Raw genomic sequence first — 27,811 nt, forward strand, 5'->3', positions numbered from 1 at the left:
CCTGTTTTAAAAGAGATCCAGTCTTGCTTCTCGCTGTATATTACGATAAAAATCGCTAAACATCTGAATAGATGTACAGTACTTTCTCCCGGAAATGCCAAATTTCGGGTCGCTGTGAATTTCTCTGTGCTAGTCCTGTGTCTATGTAATTTACTGCTACGTCGATGCTAAGGGTCAATTGCCGAATTGCCTTCGAATCGTGTCACGTGGCCTTCAAATTGTCATTGAATCGTGTCACGTGGCCTCCGAATTGCCTTCGAATCATGTTACGTGGCCTTCAAATTGTCATTGAATCGTGTCACGTGGCCTCCGAATTGCCTTTGAATCGTGTTACGTGGCCTTCAAATTGTCTTCGATTCGTGTCACGTGACCTCCGAGTTGCCCTCGAATCCGCGTCATGTGGCCTCGGAATTGCCCTCGAATCGTGGCAAAAAATTAGAAATAAGAAAGTTAAGTCATCGTTTTTATTCTAGCATTACTATGTATTTCTATTAAGAATTCTCGGAGATCTGCCCGTTTCAAGTCCGACATCCGAATATTTCTAGGAAAGATTACTATATACAATAAATTCTCTCTAAATGACGCTCAGATTGTCCACAAAAATGGACAATTTGGGAAGTCGAGATACGATTATTGGAGCCTTGCAGCTTGTTTTTATAGTTGTTGACAATCGATAACCATAAATTTCGAGCCACAAGGCTCGAACAATCGTATCTCCTCTTCCAAAATTGTCCATTTTTGCTCACAATCCGAGCGTAAATTAGAGAGACATTACTGTACAGTAAATTCTCTGTAATTGACGCTCAGATTGTCCACAAGAATAGACAATTTGCGAAGGAGAGTTACGATTGTTCGGGCTCGTTTTTAGAATTACCGATTTTCAACAACCATAAAAATGATCTGCGAGACTCGAACAATCGCATCTCCTCTTCCCAAACTGTCCACTTTTATGCACAATCCGAGCGTCAATTACATAGAATCTACTGTATGCATAACGTTTATGTAACAGCTGCTCCCAGTGCTCCGCAAACACAGCGTTAATACCAAGGGAAACGGAAAGCTCCTGGAAAGATCCGCGAGATCCGTTCTCCATAAGAAGAATCCACGGGATCGAGGAGTCCTCGGACGAGCAAACAGAAACGTATTACCCAGAAATCGAGTCGGGGACTACGACGTCGCCTGCGACGTTCCAGGCGACGTCGTTTTGCACTCGACAATCTCGACGCAGTTTTTACAAGCTGCGCCGTCGCGAAACGACGCGATCACGATTTTATAAGCACCGGCGTAACGTCGACGTTGTAAATAACGGAGGTCTGGCCTCCGTCGCAGTGGAATAGGTCGGCGCGCAGTCAGACGCGCCGTCGGATTCCGCTTCTGGTTTATGGTGGTAGCGCGGCGGTTTCACGGCACCGTCGACTCCGCGAGCTTTCAGATTCCAGGATAACGGGGCGGCGGTTCGGCTGGAGCACGCGACTCATGTTTATTCCATGATGCGCGTTCGCGGGAGATCGAACGACGCCGCCCACGATCCACCCCCGCGTTCTCGTACTGTCGCGCAACAATTCGGTCCCCGGGGATGATTATGCTCGCGGGAACGGCCCGGAACGGGGGCCGGAAACTCGTGGAGCCGACGGGAAACCGGGCAAACGAGGCAGCTCGGCTGCGATCGTCCCGGTGAACGATTATTCCTCTCTCGTCCGAGACCCGCGAGATGAATTTCTCAGCACGACCCGCGGCCGCGTCTTCCGCGTGCAGATTGAGACGGTTTCACTCCGGCCGTGGGCCGCGATTTTCAATTATCGAGATATCGGCTACCGTTCGATGAAGCTCTTCCACCTGTCGATCAAGTTGTCGATCGACTGTTTTCACTTTGACAAATACTTCTGCGGCATCGTCGGAACCAGTTGCTGTTCGAGTTAGAGCTTCTTTACCGTTCGAGACTTTCATCTCGTCGAGCTTCCATCCTTTCTGCCTGGCGTCCTTATTAGTGATTAATTAATTAAATATGAATCCGCGATGCTCCCGGAGTCGCGGTGCTATCGCGGTCAGTGTTCACAGGAGAAGTAGCTACGCGAGGAGTGGGGCGGCGACGCACGCGCAGAGAGTTCCGCGCAGCGGTGCGGTGGGTCTACCGGGTGAACATTATAGCTCCGAAGGCCTTCGGAGGCTTTCCGAAGCTTTCTGAAGCTTCCAGAAGCTTTGCGTCGCGACTAATTAGCAGGACGTCGAGACCTTCGACGAAAATATTTTCGAAGCACTTCGAATAAAACGCGGACATCGAATCCAGTCCCCGATAGCGGAGCGTTTCTCACCTTGATCCTCCGCACCGACTTTCTACTGTTGTTGATCACGTGGATCTGCACCTCGATCGAGTCCCCGTGGGCGTAGATCGCGCGATCCAGCTTCCCTTCCAAACGGACGCGGCCGTCGCCGAACAGAAACGGCTTCTCCACCGCCGCGTACGAGCCGCTGTTCTCTGCAACCGAGATACGCCGAATTTTGATTTATCCCGACGTTTCTGCTCCGCTCTGGTTAGATAACACGAGATTATTTTGGCTTCTGGCCACGCGATAGACGCGGGTCCGGGTTTTATCGCGCGCGGATCCGCAGTGGCTCCAAGAATTTAAAAAAAAGAAGAACATTAACTCTTTGCCGCGACACTCCGAAGCGGTGCTAAAAATTACTATATCGTGTTCCATAAGGATTTGCGCACTATGAAATTTGTTCACGTTTAAATAACAGTTTATAGTGCAACGCGAGTCGCAAGACTTAATTTTTTAACTTTCGTTCCGCTCGTTTCACAATGGGGACACTGTTCTGTCGCAGTGGGAAGTTACATCGTCGCGCTTAAAGCGATTCAAAAAATCGCTTCTCGCTTCTTCGTTATTTATTTCGAAGATAGACCAATTGAATTTACTTGAAAAATATATAAATCAGATATTTCCGAAGAACGAAGAATTGATCGAACAAATCGAAATAATCATTTTGCGGAGATTTCTTGAGATAGTGAGCATTCTCGCGATGGTACGCGATTCGAACATAAAATCGCTGCGACGTCGCCGATTTCGCGATTCGAGACAATGCTCCCAAGGGTCGATTTTCAGCAGAATCGTTCGTAATACAGCGGGCAATCGAAATTAGCACTGCCACGATAAATCGCGTTAAATCGCGTTAAATCGTTAAATCGCCGCGGAACAGAAAAGCGGACTCACCCTGGTCTTCGGCGATCTCGTTCTCCGCGAACGAGACTCTGGTTTTGCAAACCTGGCTTCTCGGGTCCGTTGACGGGCTTTCAGACACCGGCACGGTGTACACTGTGCACGCTGGCAGTGGAGGTTTGGTAGTTCGTTGAATAACTCGGATGCCCATGCTGACAGTCGTTCCTCGCTGCAATTTCTCGTCCGGTTGCTCCGCTGCGCACACAAAACCGGCTTTTAAGTATTCGATTTACGATTCTCGACATACAATCCGGAACAAGATACGCTAATTTCTCTCGGAAATCTCCGAGAGGTCGGACTTGAAAACGCTCAGATCGTCCACTAAATTGGACAATTTAGGAAGAGGAGATGCGATCGTTCGAGCCTTGTGGCTCGATTTTATGGTCATCGATTGTCAACAACTATAAAAACGAGCTGCAAGGCTCGAACAATCGTACCTCCTATTCTCAAATTGTCCATTTTTGTGGACAATCTGAGCGTCATTTAGAGAGAATTTACTGTACATAGTGATCTCTCCTAGAAATGTTCGGAGCTCGGACTTGAAACCGGCGAATCCGAGAATACTAAGTCGCGATTCTTCATCTTTTCTACGCAGTTGCAACGAATACAGTAATGTCTCCCTTACTGACGCTCAGATCGTCCACTAAATTGGACAATTTGGGAAGAGGAGATGCGATTGTTCGAGCCTTGTGGCTCGATTTTATGGTTATCGATTGTCAACAACTATAAAAACGAGCTGCAAGGCTCGAACAATCGTATCTACTATTCTCAAGTTGTCCATTTTTGTGGACAATCTGAGCGTCATTTAGAGAGAATTTACTGTACATAGTGATCTCTCCTAGAAATGTTCGGAGCTCGGACTTGAAACTGGCGAATCCGAGGATACTAAGTCACGATTCTTCATCTTTTCTACGCAGTTGCAACGAATACAGTAATGTCTCCCTTACTGACGCTCAGATTGTCCACTAAATTAGGCAATTTGGGAAGAGGAGATACGATTATTCGAAGCTTGCGGCTCGTTTTTATAATTGTGGACAATTTATAACTATAAAAATAAACCGCAAGGCTCGAATAATCGTATCTCCTCTTCCCAAATTGTCCATTTTTGTGCGCAATCTGGGCGTCAATTAGAGAGACATTACTGTAGATCGATTTGATCGATTTAATCGTTTCACTGGAGTGACAACGTTAATCTTTAGACTGCCGGCACGATGGCCACGCGAAGATGCTGATATTTTACCGTATTTCGGAGATTAAGTATTGTTAACCCTTTCGCGCCGAGCGCCGCATATGATAGATGAAGTGTATACAGAAGACGCAGATGTGTAATTTGTAGCAAAAATGATAAAAGAACGGATTCGCGATGTTTCAAATATATCGCATAGAATTATATTATTAGTTTTCACATATTATTATCTTCTAATAATTTTCGTCTCGTTATTAATTGTATTAAACATTTAACCGTTAGGCTTTGTAATTATATAAATACCTACGTTATCTATAATTTTGTAAGTCTTTTTAAATTAAAAATCTAAATATACTTGTTACATTAGAGCAACGATTGTTTTATTCGGCGCAGTTATTATTTAAGACTTAGAACAACACGCGCACTGTGCGTATTTCTGGAGCGAGTTTCCGTTCAGTGACGGTACTTCGGCGGATGGAGCAGCCGTAGCGAAAGGGTTAAATAAATATTTTTCCTCGGAAGTCGAGTCGGATGAGAGAGAACCACCTGTTCTCCAAAACACGGTACATTATTAGCGAATATGCATACGAATTTTCGACGACCTTGTCAAGGTCGAAAATTGCAGTGCCATGGTTCGCAACAAGGTTTACGTTCCTAAATCAGTTTTCATTCGACAAATCGCCGAGAAGTTGAACAACTAGCGCGAGTATAAATGCGCTCTGAGTTTCGTATAAACGAGAAACGGAAACGACGCGGACACGGACCGAAAATGTTAGGTCAGGACAAATGCCCGCGTTGATCCGCGTTAAACAGCTTCCAGCGTAAAGGATCGAAAGGTTAAACGACCGAGTTTCTTTCGAGGGTGGCGAGAGTTTAGAGATCGTCTGGCCACAGTTATTTACCGAAAACACTGCCGCGGTGGGCAACTCGGTCGACCGTGCCCGGTGCCTTGACGGTGCGGGTTGGCACCGGGATAATTGAATTTGCGGCGCACGACCGTAATACGGGCCGGGGATTGTTAAGTCGGTGACTTTACAAACGAGGAACTACGAGCCCGAGCCTGCTCGCGAACAGCCGGGGATAGATCGCGCAATCAACGCTCGTTTGTCCCGTTCTCCGACAACGGATCATGCTAAATTCTTCCGTGAAACGCCGGATTCCGAAAAATAGCCTGCTACAATAGGCTCTTGTGAGCTCTCGTTAGCTGAAAATGGACCGCGCTTGGACCTTGGTTGGCCGATCCTGTCGACATAATAATAAATAACCAGCTCGCGGGCGGACCTGGTCGCATTTGAAATCTCATTTTTTTCATAATTGTGCGAATTAATTATTCGGAACAATCGTGATGTTAAATTTAATGTTTGGAGCTGGTTCACACGTTTTTGCTTTAAACAATAGCCTACTACGATAGGCTCTTGTGAGCTCTCGTTAGCTGAAATTTAACCGCGCTTGGACCTTGGTTGGCCGATCCTGTCGACATAATAATAAATAACCAGCTCGCGGGCGGACCTGGTCGCATTTGAAATCTCATTTTTTTCATAATTGTGCGAATTAATTATTCGGAACAATCGTGATGTTAAATTTAATGTTTGGAGCTGGTTCACACGTTTTTGCTTTAAACAATAGCCTACTACGATAGGCTCTTGTGAGCTCTCGTTAGCTGAAATTTAACCGCGCTTGGACCTTGGTTGGCCGATCCTGTCGACATAATAATAAATAACCAGCTCGCGGGCGGACCTGGTCGCATTTGAAATCTCATTTTTTTCATAATTGTGCGAATTAATTATTCGGAACAATCGTGATGTTAAATTTAATGTTTGGAGCTGGTTCACACGTTTTTGCTTTAAACAATAGCCTACTACGATAGGCTCTTGTGAGCTCTCGTTAGCTGAAATTTAACCGCGCTTGGACCTTGGTTGGCCGATCCTGTCGACATAATAATAAATAACCAGCTCGCGGACGGACCTGGTCGCATTCGAAATCATATTTTTTTCATAATTGTGCGAATTAATTATTTAGAATAATCGTAATATTAAATTCAATGTTTGTGTTGCTGGTTCGCACGTTTTTGCTTCAAAGAAATGCTTTCGTCGAGATTCCTCGAGATATTTTGTTGATTATTTCCTCGCGTAGAGAACATCGCTTTGAATAGATTGTTGCAAAGTTATCATAAAGTAAAATCTCGTTGATTATAATTTTGTGGATTATTTTCTCGTGACAGCAGCATTGTTTTAAACCAATTTGCGGCGAGGATTTCTATGAGATAAAATCATTCTGTTCATTATTATTTTCAATCTAAAATACAGAAATCGTTGTTTCAAATCGCTTTATCCTCGAACGAATATTATTTTCACTTTTAAACAACGGGCCGAACCGGATCGCGTTTCGAGTAATTATTTTTTTGTATTTTTACCTCGAATAAAATTTGCCCAGTCGGCTTACCTACCGACAATGAAGCTATCGAATGACGGTACCGGTTCCCATTTTTCAGTCAACTTCGCTGCTATTACAAAACGCGGCGGTGTTGCTTCGCGAATATTTCCGTCCTCCGAACACGAGCTAGATGTATCTTTTATTCCCGTCCAGTTCTTTGTAACAGTTTTTCCAACGATAATCCACAGAGCTGTCGCAAGACAGACGTTAACGTAGCTTCGAAACAAACAAAGAGAACGGAGCAGTAAAAAGAGCTCTACGCGCGAGAACAAACGCGGGTAACGTTAAACGCGTGCGAATGACAAAAGATGAACGTTCCGTGAAAAATGCGAACAGCGAAGAATGCGCGACGGTTCGTTGCAGCGGACTGTAAAGCAAAGCCGAAAGGAACCTCGTTCGCGCGCCGTAAAGCGTTATCCGGGACCGATGTCGTAAAATCGTTTGCACGAGCAAGTCCGAAATTCGTTCGACTCACCCACGTAGATCCGGACATCGTAGCTGCTCCCTATGGGCGCACCATTGTACTCCTTCGCCGGGACCAATTGCACCGACGGGGGTGCTAATGGGGTGATCACCATGGTGAAAGCGTGAGCGTTGGGACCGAGCTTCCTGACGATCGCCTCCTGAAATCGATCGAAGAAGATTTTCGTTAGTGCCACGTACGTCCCGGGTCCTCCGTAACGATCTATGATCCCCGATCGACTGGTTGATCGTTAAAATAACGCCGCTGGAACCGGTCCAAATTATTATTCGGGAAAGAATCGGCACGATTATCCCGGTGTCGCCGTAATCCGGGCTCGGACGCGCCGATAAACCGAGCTAATTCGGGCGCGCGCGGCCTCGTTAACATCTGGCTTTATGATTTTACGAGGCACGCAGCCGTCAGATCATTTCGTTCCCATGCTAGCCGGATCCAGCCGATTCCACGGCTTATCCTGGCTCGTTAATTGCTTCGTTGCCCGACGGAGAATTCGATGCTCGCGGTTTCGCCGCGCGATTAGCCCGCGCGTCGTGCCGCTAATTAGCCGCGGTCCTGGCGCTGATAGCACAGGAAAGTTTGCTGCTCGATAAGGACGAAGATTCTTCGCGATTTTCTTGGATAAAGCAACAGCTGCGTCTGTTGATCCTCTCTCAATTTCCCTGGGAAGCCTGATTCCGAAAGACAAGCATCGAACTGTCCTCTCGCTGTCTCTCGTTCAATCAGCCCGCGGCCTTCTTGAGGTCTCTAATTTGGTTACGGATCCTTTGATGCCTTCGCTCTTCGCTCTACGACGCGTTTATTTCCGCTGTTTGTTCTGCTGTTTGATCCCGCAGACCTTTGTTCGTCGGTCGATATTATCGTTGCGCGTAAGTTCGAGTCGATCGCGCACTGCGAACACTTTTTATCGTAATTCCTGTGGTTCTTTGATTGTCGGATTTTTTTAGAGGATCGGTATCGCAAGATTTAATTTCAGTTTTTCGAATAATCGCAAATAGACGACGAAGACTAGCGAACAAAAATTTCGTTCGTCGCTATCGAGTTAATACGCGAGCGAATAAAACTTTCTCTAGATTAAAATTTCCCCCGATAATATCAGTGCAGAGATTCATACGGAGATTAAACAATTTTAATAAAGTGATGGAATATAAAGTGTCTTTTTTTTACATAGTTCATCGATTCATCCCGTCGGCAATTTTATGGTTTCATAAGCAGTTGCAATTGAAATGATCCCGTATTCGTATAAATATATTTTTATCAAATTCGTTATTAACGATTATTCGCATTATTATTAAACGATTGTTCGCATTATTGTTCGAATAATTTTACGATCTCCGTTTGAGTAATTTATTCGAATTATCGACGACGAATAAATGAATAATCGTTATCCGAATAAAAATGTTCGCCAGAAAAGCTATTCGCTCGGATAATTATCTTAGATTATTCATTTACTTAGTATTTATTGGAAACCGTTCGAATAATGTTCGACCCTGCGCACCGCCAATAACTGGATTAAATTTCCTCCATATAAAAACGTACGATTCGCGAGCGGAGTGTTCAAACGAATTTTTTCTCATTAGCGCGATTTAAATCCGAGAAAATCCGCCGACGGGAAAAAACTGCGCGAAGCAGTAATCGGCGAACGAATCGTTCTGGGCGATTGATATTTAATTGAGAATCGTTTCACCCCCGTTTCACCCCTCCCCCCCCCCCTTCACCGGTAGGTTTTTATCAGCGGCTGATTTCGCTCTGGCGTCAAAGAACTCCCGGAACAGATTCGTCGGTCTATCTTCTTTCGCTCGGTTTTTTTCCACCGGGCCGCTTAGGCGTCGCTGTCCCCTTTTTTTTCTTCTCGTTCCCCGACTTCGAACAGCTCCCGCATGCATGATTGATGAGCCGCGCGAAACGCCTTTCAGCTTTATCGCGTTGCCACCTTTAAACGCGTCACGAACGTCGCAACGTACTCTGCTGTCCGTGAAACGACCTTATGAATCCGTTCCCCGGGCTTTTTCCTTTCGCAGTCGCTAACCTTTGACACGTCGACCGGCCGCCAAATAGCAACGCGAATCCTAAACCAGCTCTTTCAGAATCGATTTGTCACGCGACACGACACGATCCAAACGAATCCGATTTTCGCCTAGGATGCGCTCGGAATATAAAAGCAGAGGGTTGGGAAACATGAAATATGGTGAATAATCTGTCGGCGAACAAGCGTTTAATGAACGCGGACGCGGCAGAAATCGCAGTGCAAAATGTCAGTTAACATGTTAATGGCTGGCGTCAATCTGTAAAACAATCTAAGTTTGGAATTGAGCTCTCGGGTCCATCGCAGCCGACGGAGTTCGTTCCGGGAGCATTTTCGCGAGCTCCCTTCAAAAGAGACATTTGCAACATTGATTATTCGTCTTTCATCGGGACGGGCCGGTTCGCCGGTGAACAACGAAATTAAATTGGTAAACGAATCTGTTAGGCAAACTGCAGGTCCGCGTGCGAAACATTTCCTCGAGGAGGCTGAAATGGCGGCCCGGTGTGCAGAGTGCTCGCGCGCCTTTTGTGCCGCTTTCGGAATACACCGACTATGCAGCCGGAAACTGCATTCGGCGTTTCAGCGACGGATTCGCGATATTTGCATAAACACACACCCGGCCGAGCGTGCGACGTGGTTACATTTTCTCCCGCGACTCTGATTAACGGGCATTGAAGGGACACGCGCCGCGGGATACGCGAACAGAATTAACGGGAATTTTTCATGGCTGTCGTGCGCGCATCTCCGGGTCCTCTGGGAGCCGATCAAATTATGCTCAGGAATGTAAACGAGGCGAACTTGCCAACGATGCTAATGCACTTTCGCAAATAACCGAGCCCGGTGTCCCCGAGGATCGTCCTCCGGCCGGCGACTGCGGGCCGTTCTTTCCCGTCTCCGGAGGAAACGATCCTGCGGGAGAATGACCTGACCTGGTACGATTTTTAGGTAGGATGGTTCGAAAGGACTTGTGAACTCGTTGTACAGTATACACGTTATCCCAAAAAATGCCTCGCAATCCGAAAATGTGGGTTTCTGAGATCATTCGAAGCAACTTTTTCCTTAGCGAAAATGCAATCCGCGGCTTCGTTTGCGAGTTATTAACGAAAAACAGTGACCAATAAGAATCGAGTACGGCTGACGCGAGGCGGCCCAGTCAGCCAGCGCACGAAGCCCGGTTCCGCTCATTGGCTCGGTCGCCACGCGCCAGCCGAGCTCGCCTCTCATTGGTCACTGTTTTTCGTTAACAACTCGTTAACGGTGCCTCGGAGAACATTGTTGTAAAGGAAGAAGTTGCTTCAAACGACCCGAGGAATCCGCCACTTTCGGATTGCGAGACATTTTTGGGACACCCTGTAGAATACTTCTTTATTCATCGGCGGACGATGCCGTTGCACGATGCAGAGGCGATCCGCATTCTTGCGGAAAGAACGCGGAAAGAAACGCGACGCAAGCCGCGCGCATTCCCGTGCAACTTTCGCGATCGGTGTCGAGACGAAGCGATTTAAATCATCTCCGAGATTGTGTTTCACGGAGAAAAGTGTTCTTCAAAGTCGCCATCAACGGATCCGCAATCGCTCGAAAGCCACTCTGGTTTTCTCTCGAATACTTCTCGAAGCCACGAAAACGGAAATTCGCCGTCTCTCGTTCGAGACGCGAATCGTGTCGTTTGTGCGTCTCCCTCCCCCCCGTGTCTCTTTGGCTCATATTTTTCTCATCTTTACAGCGGAGCACCTGGCTTCCTTCGACCGTTACCGGGGTGTATTATTATTTCGGTGAACAACCGTGCAGTTTCATCTCGCTTTGAAGTCTGCCGTTCCGAGGACGTCCCGTTTTCTCGTCGAACGGGAACGATTCTACCGTGCTTCTGTTTTATTACTTTCGTAATACAGTGGCCTGCAAAAGTGTTCGTACACCGTCTAAAACTGGACTGACTTGACTTTTTTTTTTAGATTGCGGGACTAGCCGACTAGACGATGACCAAAATGCTGTTTTTAAATTTCGCTGTTACTTGGACTGACAAGAAAAATAAAACTCTTGTTTTTTAAACTTTGAGCTTGTAACGAAAATTTAAAAAATGCCTCTCGCAGATCGAAAAATGTTATCGAGTTATGTGACAAATTAAAGATAGCAAAAATCGCAGTTTCAACACGATTTTGATAAAAAAAACTGGAAGAAATCTGCAGAGACGTACGAAAGGCAAGTTAAAAAATGGGAGCTTCTTTTTTCTTTGTCGTCCCAAGTAATAGCAAAATTAAAAAAAAAGCACTTCGATCATCGTCTAGTAGACTAATCCCTCTATCACCCAAAAAAAGGAATATTCAAGTCATTGAGTTTGAAAAAAGTTCCTGCCATCTGGAAGGCGCAGGAACACTTTTGCGGGCCACTGTACGTCGTCGGCGCGAGGAGACGTCGCCGTCGGAGGAAGCACAAATTGGCATAATGCGTGGCGTCTGGAATAAAATTTCAATTACGTTGAGTCGTCGGTGTCTCGGTCGTCGGATCGAACGAACCCGGGACGAACGCGAAAGCCAGGCACGAGAGAGCCTGTAAGTATCTGCTCGCACGATCGAGCCTGTTATCGGGAACGTCCTTCAATTAGCGGCGCTGAAAAGAGAGTCCTTCGTTTGCTCCGTCGCATAAAGTATCGGCGGCCGGGATACGCCTTCGAGTGGACGTACGATTGACATTTTTACTTTTTTTTTTCTTATGGAAAGTACCGATCGGGGAGCAAGTTATTCGCTGCGAGCGGGACCGTCTCGCGAGGAGGACAAGGTTCGAGGGACTAAATGGATGGAAGTTCATTAGGTGTAGCCACCCTCGCTTTCAGAGCCGGTCTCATCGATCATCCTTCGCTTCCACCTCGAGGACTTTCCGGGTCGGCTTTCCTCGCAGTAAAATAAAAACCGTCGGGACAATTCCCGGCTCGGACAACATTCTCGCGATCGCTGATCGTTCATCCTTCCTGCGACTGCTCTTCTATTTTTACTCGCAGCCTTTTCATCTTAATTTGCGCCTTCCCCGTCAAATGATCAGCGTAGGTCGCTTCGAGAAAGCAGTTCGAAGTTCTTCGAACTTCGGTGTATAACGGACGAACGAGCAAAGGAGCACCGTCGCGGATCTTTTATTTACGTTCCAGTCATCGACCATTTAATTGAAGAACTGCCCGCATAATCTCGAGTTGTTTAATCTGTCCCGTAAAACTTTACCGAACTCGGAATTTTTTTGTGTTGCTCGTAAGTAGAACTAACTTCGTTGGATTCTCGAAACTGCGTCACAAGAGCCACCGGGGTGGCAAATAAGCTTGGCCAAAAGCTTTATTTCTTCGGAAACACTATTTTCGGTACAAATTTCACTAGGTTCGTTGTTGAATCTTATCCTCTGTAATGTTCATTTTGTTCCGGATTGTGTTGTGTATTTTTGTACGATGTAAAGTGATCTAGCAGCTTGTAAGTAAATAAATAAATAATTAAATGGATAATAATATTAGTAGTAATAATAATAATAATAATAATAATAGTAATAATAATAATAGCAATAATAATAATAGCAATAATATTAGTAATAATAATAATAGTAATAGTAATAATATTAGTAATAATAATATTAGTAATAATAATAATAGTAATAATAATAATAGTAATAATAATGAAGACTGAAGCACTGTCCCAGGATCTATCAAGCAATTCAAACAGGTTAAACTAGCAACAATGTTTTCCCATTACTTTCCACTATTTTCTACTATTTTCCTCTGTACTTCCTCTATTTTTACTCTCCGCCACTTCGTCTTGATTTGCGCCTCGCCGTCAAACGGTCGCAGTAGCTCGCTTTGGAAAATTGGTTCAAAGTTTCCCAAACTTCATTGGAATGATCTATACCGCGACTCGAACAATATTTTTCCATTATGTTTTGGAAAGTTCCCAAAACGAGGGGAGTGCTGTCCCGGGAAACCGTCTACACGCTATTTGAACGGCCACTTCGGTGGCAATCTCCCTTCTTTACCTTAGAATACAGTACCAACTTTAAGGAAACGTTGCCCTGGGATCTTCTCCGCAACTATTTGTATACAAATATACACTGGCAGACGCTGCACGCCTTTGAAATGCATTGTCGTCTTCCAAAACGTTTGTTCGATTGTTGAACAACGGAAGCATATGGAAACGATCTGATCATGCCGTTTTAAACGTTCCATTATTTTCCAAGCTTCCGTTAGGATTATTCAATGATTATTATCAGAATGCGGATTTTTATGGAAAATGATAATTGTCTGCGCCAATCGCGAGTTGCGGGATCTACGTGCATATCAATTTGCTGTCTCAATCATTCTTCCGAGTTTAAAGCAATGTAATAGCTTTGTAATAGCAAACGTTTCAACGCTTTCGCTATATATATATTTTATACTATTTATTATATTATATTATTATTATACATATATATATATATTTATTTATATTTATTATTATTTATACATATCTATTTATATTTATTATTTATTTATATACATATTTATTATATCTATATAAAATAAATATGTATATAAATAAATAATAAATATAAATTTCGTTATATACTTGCACAAAATGCTCGCTACATATTATTAATTCTTACTTGTCGCGACAACCTACTAGAATCGTCCTCGATTCAAGGTGGAAACGGCGATGAAATGCAACGACGGCGACCCGGTTGACGCAAGTTTTTCCGAACACGCGGATTCATGGTGGTGAATTAGCAACGCGAAGGAGCCTCTCTTTGTGCATGTGCAGACCGTTCTGCATCGATGCAGGCCAGGGTCATCTCCTGGCAGGATCGAATCGAATGCCCCGCGTCGCACTGCAGGCTATACCAGTTTTCGATGCAGCGTGCCCGTCGATTGATATACAAAAACAAAACAATGCAGTAAACGCCGCCGTCGGCCAACCGGCCGCCCATCATCGGATCCTATCGATCGATGTTGCGGGGCGCCGCGCAGTCGACAACAAAGGTGAAACGAATCGAAACGTATCGTCGTTGCGGAACTTGTCTTTCCACCAAAGCGATCGCGTTTCCTGCCGGATGGACTCTTGTCTCGAGTAGGCTATCAGATGTCGGCGGCGAGGCGCACGCGGGAAACACACAGCGAGAATGCCGCATCTATCGCTTTTCCGCGGAAAAGTATCCTGTTGCGGTGAACACGATAGCCGTTTCCCCCTTCCTCCACCCCGAATCGGCTATTCTTCCGGGTAATCTGCGGATTTTTCGCCGTATTTCCGTGCGCGTTTCCCGCGACTCGACGCGAGAGAAGATGTCTCTCGTCGTTCCGACGCGGCTCGAACTGCTTGATCTCCGATTATTTACAGTAATTTCTCCCTAATCCGCGCTGAGATTAAAAAGTGGACAATTTTAGAAGAGGGGATACGATTATTAGCTATAAAAACGAGCCGCAAGGCTCGATTGATCGTGGCTCCTCTTCTCGAATTGTCCAGTTTTGTGCGCAATCTCGGCGCGAATTAGAAATTATTAACAAAACAAGCTATTCGTAATAATCAGCGAATTTGAAGCGCTCGTAAAATAGCGAAAGAACTTGAAAACATCGTTGTATCGTCTTCGATCCGCGAGAATTCTTCGAGAAAGAGATCGATGCGCACCTAATCGCGCCTACGAGTTGCGATTAATCTGGTTTCTATTTTCCATAAAAATCTGCGATGCGAGTAATATAATAATCTCTTATATTATATATAGTAATAATAATATAATAATATATATAATAATATAATGATAATATATATAATAGAATTATTATATATAATATAACAATCTCTTGTACGAGCGAATAGCCAATCGGTGTAACGAAGAACCTAGAAAATAATGGAACGGTAGTCGTTGCGAACAAATTTCGCTTCGTCGGAGATCGTAATAAAAATCGCTAAAAATCGGCACAAATATATGCTCGTTCGCTTTATGAAGCAACGTAAGTGTTAATTACGCGGCGGCGAGAGTCAAAGCCCGCCGTTTCGATGTTGGAATTAACAATTCCACGGTCGTTTATTATGATTTTTGCGACGCGGTTGATACGGTTTACGTTTTCAAAGGGAGGATAATTGCGAACGTTTAATTTCCGAACGAGCCCGTTTAACAGAGGCGCAAGCCGTGTCTCCTGGCGCGAGCTCTTTGGTCTCAAAGGCGAGCCAGTTGTCACCAACACGACCGCTCCGCGATTAAACATGCCGGCAATGAATAAGTATCCGCGACGAACCGCTCGTTTATCGATCGATCTCACCCCGAGCTGCTGGATCCTGTCTCCTCCAATTAGGTACACGCGGAGGACCGCGAATGGAAGATCCTTCCGGGTGTCTGGAACGTCGGTTAAGATCGTTTCGAGTGTCCCGGAAGTTCCAGGAACTCGCTTAACCGGCACCAATTCGTTTAGAAGGCGCTTCCGACTGAACGGTGGCAGGTGTTTCCCGCTACTGTCTCTCCGGTTCTTGCGATCCGCTTCTCGAAAGCGTTGGGTCGAAAGTTAATACTTAATCGAGCTATTTCAAGGCGCTCGTCCTTCGTTGGTTGCAACTGGACAGCGAATTTTATGCATTCGCGATGAAAAAGCGAAGCGCAAGACTGCGAAGACTTTAGGCGAATTTAAAGATATTGTCGCGCGTTATTTTCAATTTATTGCGATTATGTTAACAGAGGACATTTGCGGGTAACACGCGTTGCTTACGATTGACTTGGATAATTTCTATTTTGCTTAAAATTGTGATCGTTCTTTTCCACCTGAACGGGGACCTAGTTCGATTAATTAACGCCTAAAAACCGCGTCAGACAACGACTACACATACTTTCGAAAAAGTATGATTTTCCATTGATTTCTATATTCTAATAACCTTCCATTTTTTCTAAAACCGCGAATACAGCGTTGTCGGTTGTATGCTTCGGCGTCGCGACGAGTCAAACGATGCACGCAATGCGAACAATGGATGATTAATGGAAGGAATGATCGCGCAGTTTGTGCACGCCCGAGGCCGGACTTTCAGGATAGCCCGATGTATGCATCTTCCGATGCATAGGAGGAGATGCTGAAAGTTTAACACGGAATCGATACGCGCGACACACGCCGAATACGCTCGCGACCTGTCGCAAATTGATTCGTTTATTATCCGCTAGAATAATGATGCGAGAGGTACGTGTCCCTCGGCGAGATGCAATTCCGCCTTGATCAAACGGCTCGCACCGGCAAGATGTAAATAATTTATCGCGCGGGGTCAGGCCACACCAGGAAAACGAAGCCAGGAGGCTGGTAAATAATTTCGACGTGGAGCCGATCGACCTGGCTGCAGGTCAGGGTCAGTGTCAAGGCCGTGCCGCGCCCTGCCGTAGCCGACAGCCTCGCGCTGCCATGCCGGAACCAGCTCTCCGGGAGATCTCGTTCGAACGGGACTTGTTGTGCAGGCTTCAACCGCATGGAAATATGGTACCGCGCGCTCGGTGCGTCGCCTTGACTCTCTGATCCTTGGCCGTTCGTTTCTCCCTTGGCCGCGCGGTTCGCGAAGTATACGCGAAACTTGGCGGACTTTCACGGACGCGGTGATCGCGGCCGAGAAAATTCATAAGCGGATTATAGCCGTAATCGCGCGGGGATCGCGTCCGGTTCGGTCGACTGTCTTGCTAAACAGTGTAACCGGATTTTAAACAAGTATAAGTCGATTAGGAACTTATTCGGCCGGACTGTCGAGTAGAGGGCAACGCGTTGAGGTTGAACGTTGTGGTTGGACGTGGTTTTTCGATAGAGCGCGGGAGTAATCTGCATTTTTCGTTCCTTCGGATACCTCTCTGAGAAAGAGAGAGAGACCGATTTGAAAGGCTTGACGAAGCTCGACAACAATACAGTAGAATTCCGATCATCCGACACTCGGGACTATAGCATAGACAGAGTATCCCAAAAATGCCTCGCAATCCGAAAATATGGGTTCCTGAGTCCATTTAGAGCAACTTTTTCCTCAGCGAAAATGCAATCCGCGGCTTCGTTTGCGAGTTATTAACGAAAAACACTGGCCAATAAGAGGCGAGTTCTGCTGGCGCGAGCCCGCCCAGTCAACGCGCGCACGAAGCGCAGTCCCGCTGATTGGCTCGGCCATCTCGCGCCAGCTGACCTCGCCTCTCATTGGTCACCGTTTCTCGTCAATAGCTCGTAAACGAAGCCGCGGATCGCATTCTCGCTAAGGAAAACGTTGCTTCAAATGACGTAAACCTCTCATTTCTGAATTATGTGATCGTAATGTTCGTAATTGGTTTCTAACATGAAGCAGTTTCGATGCGAAACAAAAACGATTAGCAGTCGAACAAACGGATAAACGGAACGGACAGTCGGAAACTATTCCGTAACAGAGAAATTTCAATTTTATGTTTGCCGCGACGTTTCCTCCGGTTTTCTGCTCGTTAATTGGACGTGATCCGGGGCCGCGGTTCTTTACGGTCCCGCTCGCGTTCTAATCCCGTTCCCCGTTCCGCTCGAGCCTTAAGCAAACGTTACGCGGGAAAGGCGCGCGACGATAAAGTTTGCAATTACCCGGGGCCGAGGTTGCGTTTTACGAGAACTCGTTCGCGAATCGAACGGTTCGTCGGTCACCGAGGCGGAACCCGGGGATCGATTATCGATCCTCCTCGCCGAAAGATTGCGGGATCGAAGGGATTCCACATTCGCCGACCTTGCGATGTCCGCCGCTTCAGGGCCCAATTAACCCTTTGCACTCGAATCGATTTTAACTGTAAATCTAAATCAATTTCTCCGACTTATGGTATTTCCATTTTATACAACAAAGTGCATTTTATGCATATGAAATTTATAGTCTTGCGACTCGTGCAACAGCTAGACTTTTAACCATTTTTGTACGTCTAGACTTTTATAATATAAAAATTATCTTGGAACGTGATGCAACAATTTTAACGGTGCAAAGGGTTAAGATCGAGACCACGTCGCGGTCTAACCGCGCGGATATTTACGATCAACGCCGAACAATTCGGGGGACGCATGCCGCAGGCGATGCACCGGGACGCGCCGGAACTTCTCGTTCAAGTTGCAACCAGACCGAGAAAGTTCGCCGGCTGTTGCCGCACGAAGCGGACACCGATCCCTTCGCGAAAGTTTCGGTTTTCCAGACGACTGCGTTCGAAATACCGAACCATTACGAGCCCCGGACGGTTTCGAGCTGTTTTAATTGGCGGCAACTTTCAAGGACAATGTTGTCGCAACTTGACGGTTTCACTGTCACGGCAGCTCAGCCCTCGGCAGTTTCGCGAATCCAGAAGCATTCTATTCGATCGAATTCGAATTGAAACGTCCGGATGCATTTTCGTGGAAAACGTTCGTGCTAAAACGGTCTCACTAATCGATTAATGAACATTCTCGGAAAACGGTCGATCGCCGCGCGCTCTTCTCACTCAATTTATGCATCGGGCGCTCGTGCCTGGAAAGTAGCTGCTGGAAAAACGGCTGGAATTTTTTGCAGCGCGGAGACGCGATGCGCCGGAGATATTGCTGAAAATCGAGGAGCCGCTTTCGCGGACTCGCTCGAGCGAAGGGTGGCCGACTGCCGAGGATCCGCTGTCGGAAAATGTAATATCGATAGCGGATAGCAGCTGGGACGAATACCAATCACGCGTCCGTACGGAACCAATAACGAGCCGGGCTCGTTACGCCGGTCTGATAACTGTGGACGGTTTAAACGAACGAGTCGATAAGGGACTCGATAGATCGTTGATCCGTTCGGAAATGAACCGTTAAGCTTATGGCACACGGCGTTACACAGGGACCCCGTGAGCCTTGTAAACCGATACGACGTCACCGAAACAACATGCAGCGAACCGTTCGCCGGCAACCCTTCTGCGTTGACGTACCCGGCTCCGAACATAAAGGTTTCGTTGCTCTGAGCGCGTCAAAGCTTGGCCGAAGAAACTATGTGGAGCGAGACTTGAAGGGACCTTGTTTAATGAGAACGGGGCGAATATTTCTGGATGGGAACGACCAGGGAATATCGGTCGTCAAGAAGTTGTCGGAAATGTTGTTCGAAAGTGTTTACTGCAAACTCTCCCTAATTGACGCTCGGCTTGGAAACGAAAATGGACAATTCGAGACGATTGTACGAACCCTGCGGCCACGTTTTTAGAATTGGCGACAATCGGAAGCTATGAAAACGAGCCGCAAGGCTCGAGTAATCGTATCTTCTCTTCCCAAATTGTCCATTCTTGTGCACAAATTAAGCGTCGATTAGGCAAAATTTACTCTATTTAGAAACTTGAAGGGACCTTGTTTAATGAGAACGGGGCGAATATTTCTGGATAGGAACGACCAGGGAATATCGGTCGTCGAGAAGTTGTCGGACGTTTCGAAAGCGTTTGCTGCAAATTCTCCCCAATTGACGCTCGGCTTGGAAACGAAAATGGACAATTCGAGACGATTGTACGAAGCCTGCGGCCACGTTTTTAGAATTGGCGACAATCGGAAGCTATGAAAACGAGCCGCGAGGCTCGCATAATCGTATCTTCTCTTCCCAAATTGTCCATTCTTGTGCACAAATTAAGCGTCGATTAGGCAAAATTTACTCTATTTAGAGACTTGAAGGGACCTTGTTTAATGAGAACGGGACGAATATTTCTGGATGGGAACGACCAGGGAATATCGGTCGTCGAGAAGTTGTCGGACGTTTCGAAAATATTTACTGCAAATTCTCCCCAATTGACGCTCGGCTTGGAAACGAAAATGGACAATTCGAGACGATTGTACGAAGTCTGCGGCCTCGTTTTTAGAATTGGCGACAATCGGAAGCTATGAAAACGAGCCGCGAGGCTTGCATAATCGTATCTTCTCTTCCCAAATTGTCCATTCTTGTGCACAAATTAAGCGTCGATTAGGCAAAATTTGCTTCATTCAGTTTTCAAGTTTGTACGGGAAGTTGCCTATTAGTTGCGAAATAAAAAAAGAAGATGCGGACGTTTAGAATGGATCGATACAAGGTTAAATAAAAAGTAAGATAATCAGTCCTGAATATAACAAAATAAAAATGTAACAATGTTGCGAAATTATATCGAGCAATACGCCTTTAACTCCGTTTGAAAGAGTGCAGCGGACGATTGAAAAAATCAGTGAATGAGCGCACGTTACGCTAACTTCTCTGCTATTGTCTCTCGGTTTGTAAACAAAAATGGACAATGGATGAAATTGTATTGAGTAATACGCCTTGAACTCTGAAAGACTGCAATGGACGATTCATAAAATCGGTGAATGAGCACACGCTACGCTAACTTCTCTGCTATTGTCTCTCGGCTTGTAAACAAAAATGGACAATGGGCGAAATTGTATTGAGTAATACGCCTTGAACTCTGAAAGAATGAAATGGACGATTCATAAAATCGATGAATGAGTGCACGCTACGGTAAATTCTCTTCAATTGACCCTAGGCTCGTAAACAAAAATGGACAATAGATGAAATTACATTGAGTAATACGCCTTGAACTCCGCAAGAATGAAATGGACGATTCATAAAATCGATGAATGAGCGCACGTTATGCTAAATTCTCTCCGATTGCCCCTCGGCTTGTAAACAAAGATGGATTATTTTAAGAGAGAGAGAGAGAGAGAGAGAGAGAGAGAGAGAGAGAGTGAGAGATAGATACGATTATTCCCATAATTGTTGGCTACTTCTCGTAACCGTTGACGATCGGCGATTATAAAAACGAGCCGCGAGGATCGGCGACTATAAAGTCCAAGGAAAAGCTAATTCACCGTGGTTGCGTGTTGCTTCGAATAACAATCGGATTAATAATTCGATCGTGGAGCACGAATGGATCAAGGCACGTCGGTGGCCGACGGGACTTATCACGCAATAAGAAACGACACCTTGCCGGGCGAGGCGCCCTTTGATTCGCGGCTGGCCCGTAAAACCGTCGTAAACGTTGCTGTTCTCGCAGTTAACGATAATCCTCGGTCGACGAGCACGCTACGAAACGATGCGTTTATGATTCCGTGACCGAACCCTTTGTGCTGCGAGGGCGGTTTAGAGCGGCACTTTCATTAAAAACGACGCCACGCATCGAATCCTGCACAGCGTTCCGTTTCATCCGACGCGGGGAAACGCGCGTACGCGTTTTAACGGCTCGCGAGAGAGCGAGAGAGAGAGAGAGAGAGAGAGAGAGCTCCGGTAATCATATGTTCGTTTCGTTTATCGTTCGAGCATCGTCGGAACTGATGCGGGCTCGGCGAAAGAAACCCGGCGGCCGTTTTATTCCGCTTTTATTTTTTTTTTCCTTTTTGGGCTGCAGCCGCGCGCGTGACTTTTGTGCAGCGTTTCCGCAGCGACACGCGCCGAAAGGATCGAAAAACAATTTTAAACGCGAGTCGAGGCCGGGGCGTGCAGTTGGCCGGTTGTCGATAGGCAAAAGGTTTCGTACGGCAAAACAAAAATTTCACTTCGACGGTTCCGCGATTGTCAATTATGGAGATGCACGGATTTCCCATGAAGATGTCGCGTCGCTCTCGTTCGATGACAATTCGGATTGCTACCTTTTTCGTTCTTCTCCGCGGGTTACGAACCTGTCACCGGTGTTCATAACCGTCCAGGCTGAAAAAACTTCAATCACCGGAGCATATTTCATGCCGAGAATAATTTCGCCGCCGGCGACAAACCGGGGACCAGCGAGTAACACGGGAAAGCAATTAGCCGCGAATCGGAATTTCGACGAACTAATATACAGAGGAAACTAGGAAATAGAACGATCTTCTTTTTTGCGCGCCGGTGACAGCTGCGTCGGACCGCGCGGAAGCCGAACTGTTTTTCAAGTGTTCATCTTTGAGGAGTGCCTAAGCAGTCGAGCGCGATTACTATTACGAAGTCTACCTTCTGGCACGACGGAAACTTCTCGATATAACCGGCGGCATGTTAGACACTTGCCGCCGCAATGTGATTTCCAGTCGTCGCTCCGTACGCAAGTTTCTAATTACCGGAGCGCGAAATTGATTGCTGAGCCAAGTGGCTTATTTCGTTGATTAGTTACTCGCGCCCTTCTGAGCTGCCAGCCTGAATAACACGCTCCCGAAGTGCTTCATTAATTTCCACCGGAAAATCCACTCGTAAGCCACCGCCGGTTGGTTATTGCTTCTATATTGACGATTCGGCTAGCATTGTCTCAACGTTTGCGCTGAACCAACGCCGCCACTGTGCTCAATATTGCGGCCAGAATCGCTGCAATCGTCCCCTAAACGTTGCCACGTCGTGACAGCTTCGAATGAATTCGAATACAAATCGCCGAGCGACAGTGGCGTCTGAAAGAGCACCGCGGAGCTGCGAAGCCACGCCCACTCGGTCTAAGACACGCCCTCTCTGCCTAAGACACGCCTGCTTAGCGCATCGATGATTCCGAGACCTATTGGCAACTCAATTTCGAATGTTCCGTAGCTGAAGGAGCTAACGAAAAATTGAAAACTGCAAGTATGCTGGTTCCGTACGGGCATATTGACCAGCATCGACAAATGCCACTGGTGATTAAATTGATTAGAATTGCTTGTCAACGTTCGTTACAATCTTTCCGCCGTGCTGGCGGAAGCGCAGCTCGAAGTGCAGCTCTGTGACGCATGTCGATCGAAATCAGCTCGCGACGAAGCGGCAAATGGCCCGCAGCGGATCGATACAGAAAATTGAATTATTAATAATTTCGATGTAGGAAATTTGGCCCGCAACGGTAGTTTACGCGTTCGCGTTGCCTGCGCTGGGTAAACAGTCGGAGAGCCGGCAATCATCGACGGTTATCGGATAGCCGTCGTTGACCGAGTGATCGGGTATCGACGGGAAAATCAACTCGTCGCGCAAATACGCGGGATATTTTCAATTTTCCGGAATTTAACGGCGAGTTATGAAAACGTTGCGCTCTGTTATCGGTTGGCGGACGCGGCGCGGCGCGGTGCGCGGCCGAGTACGTTTCACACGCTCTCGATGTCTTTATTAAATTTTCATTGATCGCGGGAGAGCCGAGCCCCCGGGAAGATTTCACGAATTGACGAACAACCCCTCCGGAGCTCCCGGTGTAATCCAACCACCGCGGAACCATCGATTCGGCCGTTGCTTTTCGACGAACCGCTGTCGTTCGTCGTTCCGACGCGTGCCGCTTTGACTAATCAACCGTCGTAAACTATTTTATCGGAAATTATCGCACGGAAAAGGAAACAAATTTGGTCGTCCCGCCGGGCTTTTGTGACCCGAGTCGCGGACCAATGTAATTTGCCTCTGATCACCGCCATTGTTTCCATACGCGAAACAGAAATTCAAATATTTCTGTTTACCCCTCGACGTCCCAATTTCCGTCGGCAAATCAAATTCGGGCTTCCATTTGAGATGCTGGCAAACGCGCCTGTTGATTGCACTTTTTTTTTTAAGAGAAAAAAAGGATCGTTAAAGTCTCTGACATCGATGAAGAACGCGCCTGAATTTTTCTCGTCCGACGGATTAACCCTTCGCTGCGGAGGGTTTTTGCGGCGCGGAGACAGGATACGAATAATTTGCAGTTCGTAACGCGAGGACTAAAACGAGTCGCGGCAACTTGGCTTGTTCGCTGAAAAGAAGATTGCAAATGAATTCTGTTCGGAGAAGTGCAACTGTACGCACACATGTCGACGATCGAAGTTCAAAAATTCTTATCGAACGCCTGAATAGAACGACAGAAGGAAAATAAAGGGAGGGGAAAAACATTAAAAAATGTACTGATATCGAAATGCGACGACTGTGTATGCTCTAAATTCTCTTTTAGCGGTAACGAACCACTGAACGGTCCGACCGTCTTTTTATCCAAAGTTTATGCTGTAATTATTTTGAGCAGTGTGCAGTCTTTTAAGCAGTCTTTTTCTTGTATATCTGTGCACCTTATCCCGGCGGTCACAAAACTTGTAACATTTTCCATATCTTCCTCCCAGTCGGAACAATTATTCCTCGATGTTTCACGCTCCGTTATTAACGGAGCTGATGCGCGTACGACATAACACGATGTACGGATAACTTAAATAGTTGTCGCATATTTAGCGGGAACATGTGCAACGTGACAGCATGCGATTTCACGTGACGCGACATCAATGTGTTTCCACCGTCGAGCCTGCTCGAGCCGTTAATTACCGAGCGATGCGTGGACAGCGCGGAAGTGCTAATCGTATTTTCCGTACAAATACAAACATCACATACCTGAAGCGGCGTCGTCTCGAGGCGTTCGGCTCCGCCGTACGGCGGGTACAATTGGGCGACACACATCACCACCTCGTTGCAGAATTTCAATCCCATTACCTCCTCGTCCTCCCGGCCGTAGCGAAAAGTCAACGTAATTTGGCCGTACACCTGCGAACACGCCCCCCCGGCCGGCCGGTGGCTAATTAGTAAACAGGCCTCACCGACAAGTAAATTGCGTGCGCGCGCGCGCGCGCGTTCGTTAGCGCGCCGGCCGCGGAACGCGACCATTAAATCTTTCCAGCAATTATCCGGCGGTTCGGTAACGGCGGTGATCGCTGCTTCCGATCTCATTGTACAACTATCTCGAGCACCGAGAAGACGCTTCAAATAATCGACGACGTACAGGGTGTCCCGAAAATGTCTCGCAATCCGGAAATGGCGGGTTTCTCAGATCATTTGAAGCAACTTCTTCCTTTACAAAAATTTTCTCCGAGGCACCGTTAACGAGTTATTAACGAAAAACAGTGACCAATGAGAGGCAAACTCGGATGGCGCGAGGCGACCGAGCCAATGAGCGGAACTGGACTTCGTGCGCTGGTTGGCTGGGCCGCCTCGCGTCAGCCGTACTCGATTCTTATTGGTCACTGCTTTTTCGTTGATAACTCGTTAACGGTGCCTCGGAGAAAATCTTTGTAAAGGAAGAAGTTGCTTCAAATGATCCGAGGAACCCGCCACTGTCGGATTGCGAGACATTTTTGGGACACTCTGTATATCCCAAGATCGAGAATCCGTAACGAAACGTTCAGACTTCTCCGGGGATTATTCTAATGTTCGAGAATCAATCGATGGATTTATGGATTAATTTACGGACTGACATCGATTTCATTCGACCAGCTAAACTTTCGTATCTTGACATAGTAGCTCGAGTTTTGCTGGGGTAAGGTTAAGGAAGTATTCTATCGTGACACGCTTTTCAGGGCGTACAAAGGACCTATTCTCGTGTACGATGAAAGAGAAGCAACGCAGCGACAGAGTCGCAGAAGAAAATTTCGAAATTTCTGGCGAAATCGCGGCAGCCTAACCGCGAATTACAGCTAAAGGATCACGGGTCTGGCCCCCGGATCCGTAAATTCAACGCGAAACTTCGGATGTAACTATCGTTAGACGTGCTCGTCGACGCAGAAATTCGTGAAGGGAATTAAGCAGGGGTCTCTTAGCCAGGGCGAACTTGTTAGTAACCCGATTCGCCGAGCGGGAATCAGTTACGTGACCCGAGAAACGGGTTGGTCCGCGATCAAGACGAATCGGGTTAGTAACAAACTGACGAATTGGTGCAGTAATTTCTTTCTCTCTCTCTCTCTCTCTCTCTCTCTCTCTCTCTCTCTCTTACGCTTTTGGTCTGCAAGTAGTCAGGATCCACAACCACCACGCCGTACAGCTTGTCGATCTTCGTCTCGCTCACTATCAGATCTCTGGTGGGCAGGTACAACGTGAGCTTGTTGTTCGGTGACAGTTTCTTGTACAACCTGAACAAACAACGGGAGATTACAGCCATAAACGCGCACACCGCGCGGAAAAATTGATTATTATCGACTATTTTAACTCGAAATGCTGTCTCGACAACTACACGCTAAGATACAGGGTATCCCAAAGTTATGGTACTTAAGGGAAGTGAGGGGTTCCTGAGATCATTTGGAGCAACTTTTTCCTTAGCGAAATTGCGATCCGCGGCTTCGTTTCCGAGTTATTAACGAAAAACGTTGACCAATGAAAGGCGAGATCAGCTGGCGCGTGACAGCCGAGCCAATGCACGGAACTGGGCCTCGCGCGGGACCGCCTCGCGCCTGTCAAGCTCGCATCTCATTGGTCACTGTTTTTCGTTAATAACTCGTTAACGATACCTCGAAGAACATTTTTGTAAAGGAAAAAGTTACTTCAAATGACCTCAGGAATCACCCCTTTCCGAGTGTTAACATAATTATGGAACATCCTGCAGAAGGTAAATGTCACGGGCATTGCACACGTTACGGGCGACAAGGGGAGAGGAAGGCACTCGAAGTAACAACTTCCGGATCCACTCATGCTAATTAGCAATAGCATTTACAGTGGAGCGAGTCTGTCGGACTCCGTAACATCGATATCAGTGAAATGAATTTGCAATTGCGAACATCGCTTCAAACAATTCCCAGGGACGGACTATAAATTCTCGCGTTCGTAGAATGATTTCGAGGACTTCGGGGAGTACTTGAATGGCTCGGAATAAAATTCCAAGGGCTGCGAAAAAATTCAAGAGTCTGCGAAAATGGTTCCAGAGTCGGCGGAAAAATTGTAGCCGACTGCAAAATGTGCATGTAAAATTTTGAGCGGCCGTGAACAAATTCTGTAGCTCGCTGAAACGATCCTGGATTTGATAGAAAGATTCTAGTACGTATGGAAATTGTTTTGCGGACAAGGAAAAAACTCTAAACACGATGTAAAATAATTCTAGGACTAGAGAAACTTATTCTGGGATTTGTAAAAAAATTCCAGGAACGGCGAAATAATTGTAGAGTTCGCGAAAATAATTCCGCGGAGAGATGCTAGCACCTGCGAAAATAGTTTAGGGTTAGCAAAGAAATTCTGGGCGATGCGAAAGAATTCTACGAACAGCGAAAATAATTCTGGGATCTGTGGACAAATTTTAGAGACAGTTAGACCAAATTCTAGAGTTCACAAAAATGATTCCAGAGCCCGAAGTAGGATACCAGCACCCGCGAAGAACGTTCCTGGTGCTGCGAAAAAATTCTGAACAACGTAAAATGATTCCACAATGAGAATGATTCCGACGAAAGGGACGGTAGCTGCGGAAAACGTGCATCGGGTTGTTTGTTATCAACGTCGATATATTGGAATCGAATCGACGGTACGAGCAACGTGGCGTGACGGTGCCCCGACGCGACTAATTAGCGCGGGCCGCGTTTTATTTCCATTCGAACGTGTCCTGCAGTCTGCCGGCTCCATTAGAGGGTTCGGCGGCAATTCGTTTCAATTTGCCTCGGTTCCGCGAAACCCTTCCCATCGTATAGATCATTATTATTCGCAACCGGTTACGATCGACGGTGATTTTTTTGCGATCGCCGCGTGTTTACTCGGAATCATCGGGCGTCGCTTAATAATTACGGCGGGGACGATGCATTATCCGTTATTGTTAACGCCGGGCTCGATCGCGAGGACGCGCGCGTGTCGGAAACTCGGTTATTAATCGGGGCGCGCGTTGACGTTTCGCGTGGAAAACCGCGAAACTCGTTCTCCGCTGGC

General features: G+C 46.6%; 2 protein-coding genes across 4 annotated transcripts in view; one reads left to right on the forward strand and one right to left on the reverse strand.

Annotated features, from left to right (window-relative positions):
- The window catches only part of LOC117217963 (sex-regulated protein janus-A), a 105,596-nt gene that overhangs the window by 10,164 nt on the left and 67,621 nt on the right, over nt 1-27,811 (forward strand). The window lies entirely within an intron of this gene.
- Nucleotides 1-27,811, reverse strand: part of LOC117217962 (phosrestin-2) — a 77,384-nt gene that overhangs the window by 9,118 nt on the left and 40,455 nt on the right. For all 3 annotated transcript variants that reach the window (XM_076525823.1, XM_033465898.2, XM_076525822.1), the window contains 5 exons: nt 25,905-26,040; nt 24,533-24,682; nt 7,313-7,460; nt 3,213-3,413; nt 2,313-2,476 (listed from right to left, as the gene is read on the reverse strand). In XM_076525823.1, coding sequence (XP_076381938.1) covers nt 2,313-2,476; nt 3,213-3,413; nt 7,313-7,460; nt 24,533-24,682; nt 25,905-26,040 — 799 coding nt within the window. The remainder of the gene's footprint in view (nt 1-2,312; nt 2,477-3,212; nt 3,414-7,312; nt 7,461-24,532; nt 24,683-25,904; nt 26,041-27,811) is intronic.

Source organism: Megalopta genalis, chromosome 1 (genome assembly GCF_051020955.1).
Source record: "Megalopta genalis isolate 19385.01 chromosome 1, iyMegGena1_principal, whole genome shotgun sequence".
In the NCBI taxonomy this organism is placed as follows: domain Eukaryota; kingdom Metazoa; phylum Arthropoda; class Insecta; order Hymenoptera; family Halictidae; genus Megalopta; species Megalopta genalis.